Source organism: Tupaia chinensis, unplaced genomic scaffold (assembly GCF_000334495.1).
Source record: "Tupaia chinensis unplaced genomic scaffold, TupChi_1.0 Scaffold000002_1, whole genome shotgun sequence".
NCBI classification, from domain to species: Eukaryota; Metazoa; Chordata; class Mammalia; order Scandentia; family Tupaiidae; genus Tupaia; species Tupaia belangeri.
The window spans coordinates 5,879,810-5,889,296 of NW_006159428.1; the positions used below are offsets into that span (position 1 = coordinate 5,879,810).

The 9,487-nt window shown below is 36.6% G+C and overlaps 1 protein-coding gene across 4 annotated transcripts in view; it reads right to left on the reverse strand.

Moving 5' to 3' along the window:
• STAU2 (staufen double-stranded RNA binding protein 2) overlaps positions 1 to 9,487 on the reverse strand; it is a 375,847-nt gene that overhangs the window by 297,476 nt on the left and 68,884 nt on the right. For all 4 annotated transcript variants that reach the window (XM_014589776.2, XM_014589796.2, XM_014589754.2 and 1 more), the window contains one exon: positions 5,862 to 5,997. In XM_014589776.2, the coding sequence (XP_014445262.1) occupies positions 5,862 to 5,997 (136 nt within the window). The remainder of the gene's footprint in view (positions 1 to 5,861; positions 5,998 to 9,487) is intronic.

Consider the following 9,487-nt stretch of genomic DNA (forward strand, 5'->3'; position numbering starts at 1 on the left):
TCTCTCTCTCTCTCTCTCTCTCTCTCTCTCTCTCTCTCCTTCACACACACATGCACACACACACACACACACACACACACACACACACACACTTTGTCACTCTCTGGTCAAATTAAAATAAAAAATAAATGGATAAAGTTAAATAAAATAATTATTTTTAAAGAAAAAGTAAAAAGGCAACCAAGCTAAACACACAACTTTCAAAGGAAGACATAAGAATGGCCAAAAAGCAAGTGAAAAAATGTCATAAGGGAAATGCAAATCAAAACCACAAAGACATATCACTTAACCCTATTCAGAATGGCTATAATAAAAATAAATAACTGAGAATGACAAGTGTCATTGAGGCAGTGGTGAAGTGAACTCTCCTCCACTGCTGATGGGAATGTATCTTAATATGTGCACTGTGAAAAACTATAGGGATGTTGCTCTAAAATTTACAAATGTAACTACCATATGACCGAATAATCCCACTTCTTGGTATTTACCCAAAGACAAGAAAACACCCAGTAGGAAAGACATTTGACATCCATGTTTACTACACCATTATTCACAATTGCTAAGACATGGAAACAACCTAAGTGTCCAGCAACTGATAAACAGAATTTTTAAATGTGGCACGTACACACAATGGAATATAAAACTCAGACATAAAGAATGAGACTCTGTCATTCAATACAAAGTGTATGAATCTAGAAGACTTTATTGCTAAGTAAGTCCTAAATAAACCAATTATGAGAGACACACACAGTATGTCCCTGCTCAAAAGTTACCATATTTCTGCACTCTATGGAAGAAATTAAAAGATTCAAAGACGTAATAGTAGGGAAGACAAGAGTAGATACCAGAGACTATATGGGAGGGGGACGGATTATAGAAGGCAGGTGAGCTCAGCAAAACATTTAACAGACACAAGAATGTAAGGTTCTTTGTTGAAAACCAAGTATATAAGTAGTAATATCCTTGATTTGATTATCATACCATGTATGCTTTGAAAAACCACATTGTATGCCATAAAGATTTATGACAATTAAATGTAAATAAGATAACATAAAATTTAAAAAAAATTCCTGAGCAGATAGATAAATGAAGGGGAAGGGATTGTAGCATGACCATGCCCCATTGCGGGGGGAGAGGGGGCATGCTTTCTGTCTGTCTCTCTCTCACTCTCTCTGGTGCTTTCTTCTTGTCTCTCTCTCTCTGGTGAGCATATGCTCCCTCTGGCAGTCAAAAAAAAGAAGCAGAGCAGAGAAAAAAATCCATTCTCTTTAGGCATTCAAAGGAGTTCAAATGAAGAAATCTCACTGGCTAGGAACAAAGGGAAAAAAATAGCATGTGTGATTCCTAATTATTATTACTAATATTATTTTAAGTAGAAAATGAGAGGAACCTTTTCAAAAATACTTCCAAATGATAGTGTTTCTTGGACTTCTTAACCTTTCACTCCCTGCCTTAAAAATCTACTGATAAATTTGGAGTCACAAGGAGAAGAGTCTCCTCTGTCCTGGAATCCAAATTCTCTGTAATACATTCAAGTGTTGTCATCTGGAAATTAAGGTCATGTGTGAGATTATAATTTTAACTGAGTAATGGTTATGTCTTCTGTTCTGTGAGCAGAAAGAGCTTTTAAGTTGAAACACAGTTTGGCAGTTTAAGAGTACTTCCCTATTATGTTTTTACTGTTTTTGCAATCGGTAAAAATCATCTCCAAAAATTTAAAGTGAAAGGACATTTTATCCATTAACTGGGAATGGCCTAAGGCACAGTCTTCATTTATAACTTCATGAAAGTCATATATAAAATTCTTGCACCCATCATCACAACCACAGAATCAGGTCCTAGAACTAGAAATTGCCAACAAAGGAAATATCTCAACCTTCTTAACAAAAAATTGAGAAAAAAAGGAAAGATCAAACCAGACACCTCCTCTACCTTTGTGTGCAGACTCCTCCCCCTTGGTTCAACTATTTCAGTCATAGTAGCTTCCTGGAGGAAGCATCTGCATGCCAGGGACGCACCTGTTTCAAGAGCTTTGGACTTACTGTCTCCTATGCCTAGAACTCTCTCTCTCTCAACATTCACACTTTTTTTCCTTGCTTCCTTTAGGTCTTTATCAAAAGCTACCTTCTCAGCAACTGATAACCTCTTACTGACTGATGGCCTACCAGAAAACATGAACTCATTAACAACAGGGATTATTATCTGATTTTTCCTTTTGTTAGCACCAGATTTCTTTCATTTAGAAGTAATGAATTCACTAGTCAAAACTCTAACAAAATTTCATTAAAGAACCACAGATATCAAAATACTACAAATGTTAAAGCATAACACTCTCATGAATCCATTTATTACCGTACATTAAAAATTTTTTTCAGGGGTCAGCAGGTGGCATGGTGGTTAAGGTGTTGGACTCCTACTTGGTCGACCAGGTTCAACTCCCAGACCTGGCAGCTTGAAAATCATGCTAGGCACTTGTGCATAGAGTGCCCAAAATCCCAGGAGGAGAATGGAGAAGAGATTGCAGCATAGTCATTCCTCCAGGATATAATTTCCTCATTTTCTCTCTCACTATCTTTCTATCTCTTTTCACCGAATGCATGCACCCTACAGCAAAAATCTTAAAAAAAAAAAAAAAAAAAAAAAAAAAAGTCTTTCAACGGGGCTAGCAGGTTGTGTGGTAGTTACGGTGCTAGATTCCCACATGGCCAACCACTGTTCAAATCCTGGACCTGGTAGCTCCAGAATCACACCCAGTGCATGTGTGTGCATGCCCAAAATCCCAAGAGGAGAATGGAGAAAAAAATGACTGCGGTGTGGCACAGGGATAATTTCTCACTTTCCCTCTCTCTGGCAAGCACATACACCCTATGGCAAAAACCTACAGATACACACACACACACACACACGTATGTGTGTGTCGTTCAAGCATAAAATGGACTAGGTGTTCCTTACTAGGGTGACTAAATATGTCTATTGTACTAAAGTGGACAACTGGCTTCATTTTTAGTAGGTACCCTAAAATCAAAGAGAAAGGCAGAGAAACTAATGGAACGGTAAGAGAAATGTTGCATCTCCGTGCCTCCTATGCAGTGGGGACATCAAGGTGAGAGCTAGGAAGCATGCCACTGGATACTCCAGTTAAAAGCAGGGCTGTAACAAAAAAGGATGGGAATGGAGCATACCAGGGACCCAAGGAAAGCTGAGGGTTTAGGTGAAATCAGCAAGGGGAGATAGTAGATGCTCTCTTTTTTTTTTTTGGGGGGGGGGAGATTTTCACTGTAGGGCGCATGCACTCGCCAGACAGACAGAGAGAGACATAGAGACAGAAAGCGAGAAATCACCCCCCAGGGGGGATGGTCACGCCACAATCCCTTCTTCTCCATTCTCCTCTCGGGATCTTGGGCACGCACGCACACGCGCCCGGCATGAGTTTTAAGCCACCGGGTCCGGAACTCGAACCACGGTCGACTACGTGGGAGTCCAGCGACATAGCCATTACGCTAACTGCTGGTTCCCAGTAGATGCTCTCTGAAAGCACTATCTTAGAAGGAAAACTGGACTATAAGTCACCAACTGCAGGTTTCAGCATTTGGTGACAAAGGATGTCACCACAAAAACAAGAACTAAAAGGCAATTCAAGATATCCATGAAGAGGTGAGGGTTGCTCCCTTCACAGTAAACCCAGGCACTCCTGAGAGAAAAAGGGGTGGGAGAGCAGGTATCTAAAGGATTGTACAAGTTTGTCTTAGAGATCCAGGGCAACAGCATTTAAAAAGAACTATTTATAACTTTAATAAGACTAAATTTAAATGTGTAGTATTAAAGGTACCTGTTCTACTACCAAGCAAAATACCAGTATGTATCTGATTATATACAAACAAAAAAAAAATTACCTTCTTCACACATCTGAGTTATAATGTCAATAAATATAAAACACCATAAGAAAAGCAACAGCAAATATCTGATCACAATGGAAAAGAATTTCATAGGCATAAAAGCAATGGGAAAAAAATCATTGAGAGATTAGATCATATAACATTTAAAACCATAGTATATTAAAAACAAACACAAAATTAAAAGCAACATTTTTAAAAGCAGGAAAATTACATCAAATTAAGTAGACTGACTGTGAATATCCTCAACACACATAAACATGTGAAAGTTGATCAAGCAATGTAATAAAAAAATAGCAAATTAAAATACACAAATCAAAAAGCACAATTAATAAGTATCTGAAAAATTGTCTAGTCACATTAGTAATCAATAAAATTAAAATTTTTAAACTATCACTTTTAATATAAAACAAGACAAATTTTTAAAACTGTGCTGTCAGAGTAGAATAGGCATTCCCATATATTCTAAGATTTAGTATAAAGTTTAATGTAATGGGGTAACACATTTTTTTTAGCCCCAATACCTGATAGTAGTCTATCCTAGGAAAATTATCAGTGATGTGAACAGATTTGTTACATAAAGATTGTTATTGTAGTATTATTTATTGATTGATGGGGCCAGCTGGTGGCCTAGAGGTTAAGGTAACAGGATCACACATATCATTCACAGTTTGAGTTCCAGACCCAGAAGCTTGAAAAACACTCTGAGTATGTGTGCGTGTGTGCCCAAAATCCCTGAGAGAAGCATAGGAGAAGGGAATGCAGCATGGCCATCCCTCCTGGGGAGTGATTTCTCAACCTCCCCTCTGTCAAGTGCACATGCCCTATAGCAAAGAGAAAACAAAATTTAAAAAAAAAAAAAAAAAAAAGCAAGCAACATTGATGGACCTCAAAACTAACAAAACAAGAGAACTATTACAGTCATGTTGCTTCACAACAGAGATTCTTTCTGAAAAATGTGCTTTAAGCAATTTCATTGTTATGCAAACATCATAGACTGTACTTACACAACTGGAGATGGTATAGACTAGTATATACTATGCTATATGGTTTAATCTTATGGGATCACCACTGTATATACATGGTCCAGTACTGACCAAAAACATCATTAAGCAGCACATGACTGTACACAAGGTGAAAGAAGCCAGACAGAGAAAACACTGCACAAATCTTCTTATATGAAGTTCCACAACTAGCAAAACTAATCTATGGTGATATAATAGTGATTACTTTTGGGAAATAGGTGTGCCAAGTGTAAAGAGGTCTCAGGAAACTCAAGGATGATGGGAACGCTCTGAATCTTGATCTGAGTGGTGATCACATGAGGATATACATATGTAAAAAATGACCAGATGAAGTATAAATACCTATATACATAAATAAAGTTGTAAAATAAGTCATCAGGCGTACACTTAAGATGTGTACACTTTACCACAGGTGTAGTACACCTTCATAAAGTCTTAAAGAAATTGCATATAAAGGACAACTTTAATTTGGTTAGATGTGTTCATAGACAAAGAAAAAAAAAATGCAAAGTGCATCCAAGTATTGAAGGTGGCTCATTCTGGAATTGAAAACTATTCTCTCCAACAAATTTTCTACAAATTTCAAACACCCATGTATATGAATTTATTCAAACAAATCAAGAACACCAAGCTCTGTTGGGTGAATGGATGAGAAAGTCAACTGCCAAGTCAGCACTGTAAGCTGTGGAATGACTTTAAAATTTGGTCCTGTCTATGACAAATACAGGGCTCTCATTACCAAATAAAAATGGGTCCCTGAAAGCTATGGGGTTTTTAAAAATGTATTAGTTTAAACACTCTTTGTGAGCCTGCCTTATATAAATTCCATGCAAATGCTCAAGGTAAATTGTATTTACAATGAAAATATCCACTGAGTTTCAAAAATGTTTACAAATATGCATAAAATATTAAATAAGAACAAAACCAAAGAAGACATACAAACCTCTGATTGTACATGCCCCGAAAGTTGTAATTAGCTCTATAATTTGGGAATGGCTTTGGATCTAATGGCCTGTAGATGGCAGGCTCTCCCCTTTTCATAGCAAGCCCATTCAGTTCCACAGTTGGAGTTATACTGCCTGTTTAAAAAAAATATTAAAGGCACACAAGTGAAATATTTCCAAAATAATTAATACAAGCCATATTTATACTACATTTAATTATGATGAAAGAGGTGAGCGTGATGGCCCATCTGTATGATTTTCTAAGTAAAAAAAAAAAAAAATCAAGAAAATGGTTTCTAATGAAATCTCTGTGGGATTTCTGATACATTTCCTATACATTCAGAACCAAATATACAACTGTGTGGTCTTACTATTTAAAGCAAGATAAACACATGATGCTTAGATGCTTAGTTTGGATTTTTTTTTTTTAAGTACTGAACTTCAACATTACTTACCCCAGAGAGTTTACATGTATTTAATCAGTAAGAACATCACCTGTGAATATTTTTATTTATACTTTCATAATCAAGCAACTAAACATCAACAATACAGGTCATCATTAGTTCTAAGACTTATCTAATGAAAAAACATGTTTTGAGTTTTTTCTGTAACTAACAAGACAAAGTAAATGTAAGTGACCTCTGTGGTTAGTATTTCCTGAAACTAAAATGTCGTCTATTTCTTACAAATATTAAATATATATATATACAAGCAGCACTATCAGTAAAAGCAAAAGACAGGAAACAACTAAGCAACCATCAATGGGGTACCAGTTATACAAATATCCATACTATAAAATATTACACAGCAGTACAAAGAAGAACAAAACACACGTTGCTTTTTTTTTTTTTCACTTAATGATTTACCTTGAAGGTTACACCTGAGCACTACCGAGCATATTGTTAAATTTAAAAAAGTATCAAATAGTATATATTTTACATGGCCTTTTACATAAGACAGGTGAAGTATAAATATATATTGGCTTATTTTTTAAAAAAGGATAAGCCCAAAACTCAAAGGAGGAGGAGGAAAAAGTTATTTTAAGGGAGAAGGCCAAACAGAGAAGAAGAATAGAAGGTGGACTTCTCTGAATATACAGTTATATAGAAGTACTTTTTATATTGAAAATGTTAATGCTTTTATATAAGTATAAAAAACAAGCTCCTATCAAAATAGTGAGGAAGAACAATCCCTAAAATCAAAGGAAAAATAAAACCAAACTGAATATAAATTGAGTTGGTGACTTGACCACAAAAATTGTTTCAAATGATTTTAAACACTGTAAAATACTCATGAGATATATCCTAAAGAGAAAAAAAGCAAATAAGTCTTAACCTATTTAGGAGCATGATTTTAACCACTAATATAATTTTAATTCAAGCAAAATTGCTTTAGTCGTTCAAAGAGTAATTATTTCAGGTGACTTTAAAACATAATAAAATAACCTGTATGTCTTAAAGAAAAAACTTAGAAATAAATCATAAGCTGTTTTCAGTAATTATTTCATTGATTATGAAATTATGTCTCTATAGATAGGCATAAAATACATTAAGAAAATAAATGTATTAATGTTAGAAAACTAAGTTTTTTGGCATGAAAGGAGATACAAATATAAAATTAAATACATTAAGTAAGGGGGTTGGCAGGTGGCATGGTGGTTAAGGCACTGGACTTCCACAAGGCCGACCACAATTTGAGTCCTGGACCTGGTAGCTTGCTTTCTCACTTTCCCTCTCTGTGTCTCTCTCTGGTTAAATTATAAAATAATCATAATAAATAAAATTAAATAAATAGTACTAAAAAATGCATTAAGTAAAATCCGAAAGTCTTACATTTAAATTTAAAATACAGTATGAATTCATGATTTACTTTCTCTTTACAAATAAAAAAAGAGTAGAGTACTTCTTAGCTCTGTCCACTTTAGTGCCTTAAAGCAATGACTAATCCACTAGTAGTGAGGAAAGCCAACATTCAGAGTTTGGTTTATAACTATTACTTCCCAATTTAAAAAAATATTTCTTTGACATCCTAGATCTGGACAGAATGCTGATAAATAATAGGAAAAGTCCAAGCATTTATCTTGCCTTTCCTCATAAACTATTCTCAGAGCAAACAAATGATGAGGGTAAAGTTCACATATTAGCTACTAAAATGCAGAAGGAATAACACCTTTCCCTGCCCAGAAAAAAATCACCATTTACAACTCCTGGTAAAAGAATGGGTCTTCTAGGCAATGAATGTCCAGCAGCCGCTACAACCATTAAGTTGAATGTTGCTGGGGAACTTAATGTCTGAACCAGGCTAATAATAACTCAATGCACTAATCAATCTTAAAATCACAAAATAAGAGACAGTAAGAAATTAAGTGCCTTCTGATGTAGTGCAATAGGAAGGAGATGAAATTACCTATAAAACAGTCTTGCCCAGCAAGCCAAACTGGAATCTATATAACTTCTAGGTTCTTAGTTTATAGAGTCACCCAAACAAGCTGTACAACACCACAGGCATGTAATCAACAAAACCAAGAATGGGGGAAATTCTAGAGGACCAGTGACCCCATTCCTTCAACAAATAATTTGTATGGAAAAATAAACCAAGAAGGAGAATTCTATACCATAAACGAGACTAAAAAAACAATACCAACTAAATGCAATAAATGGATGTTTCTAAGAAAGAAAAAAAGAGACAATAAATGGCTATCTGATTTGGAGACCCTTTTTGTCATAGGGCACATACAGAAAGAGGGAAAGTGAGAAATCACCCTCTGGGGGGGATGGTCATACCACAATCCCTTCTCTCTCCTCTAGGGATTTTGTGCACGCACGCACACAGGCCTGGCATGAGTTTCAAAAAGCTGGATACAGCACTCAAACCACAGTAGGCTGTGTGGGAGTCTAGCACCTTAACCTCTACACCACCTGCTGGCCCCTGGAGCCAGTTTTTAATGTTACGGAATTATTAACCCGTTTGCTTCATAAGGTTACTGTGGTTAGTTTTTAACAGTCCTTTTCTTGGGCAAGCCCCATAGCCTAGTGAGTAAAGGGAGCAGGATCTCACTTGGTCAACCATGTGGTGAATCTCAGTGTTGCTAAAAACACACGCAGGGCACAGGTGCACGCATGCCCAAAATCATCCTAACAGAGAAATGGAGGAGATGGGATTGCAGTGTGACCATGCTCTTTCAGAGGGTGTTTTCTCTCTTTCCCCCTCCCCCTATATATATATATATATCCAGAAGAAGGTTTAAAAAAGCATCCTTATTTTGGGACCAGCAGTTAGCGTAATGGCTATGTCACTGGACTCCCATGTAGTGGACCACAGTTTGCATCCCGGACCCAGTGGCTTAAAACTCATGCCGGGCGCGAGTGCGTGCGTGCCCAAGATCCTGAGAGGAGAATGGAGGAGAAGGGATTGCGGTGTGGCCATCCCCCCTGGGGGGTGATTTCTCGCTTTCTGTCTCTCTGTCTCTCTCTGTCTGTATGGCGAGGGCATGCGCCTTATGGCAAAAAACCCTCTCCAAAAAAAAAAAAAGCATCCCTATTTTAAAATTCAGTATGCAACAGGACCAGCAGATAGCATAATGGTAACATTGCTAGACTCCCACATGGCAAACAGCGGTTCCGTT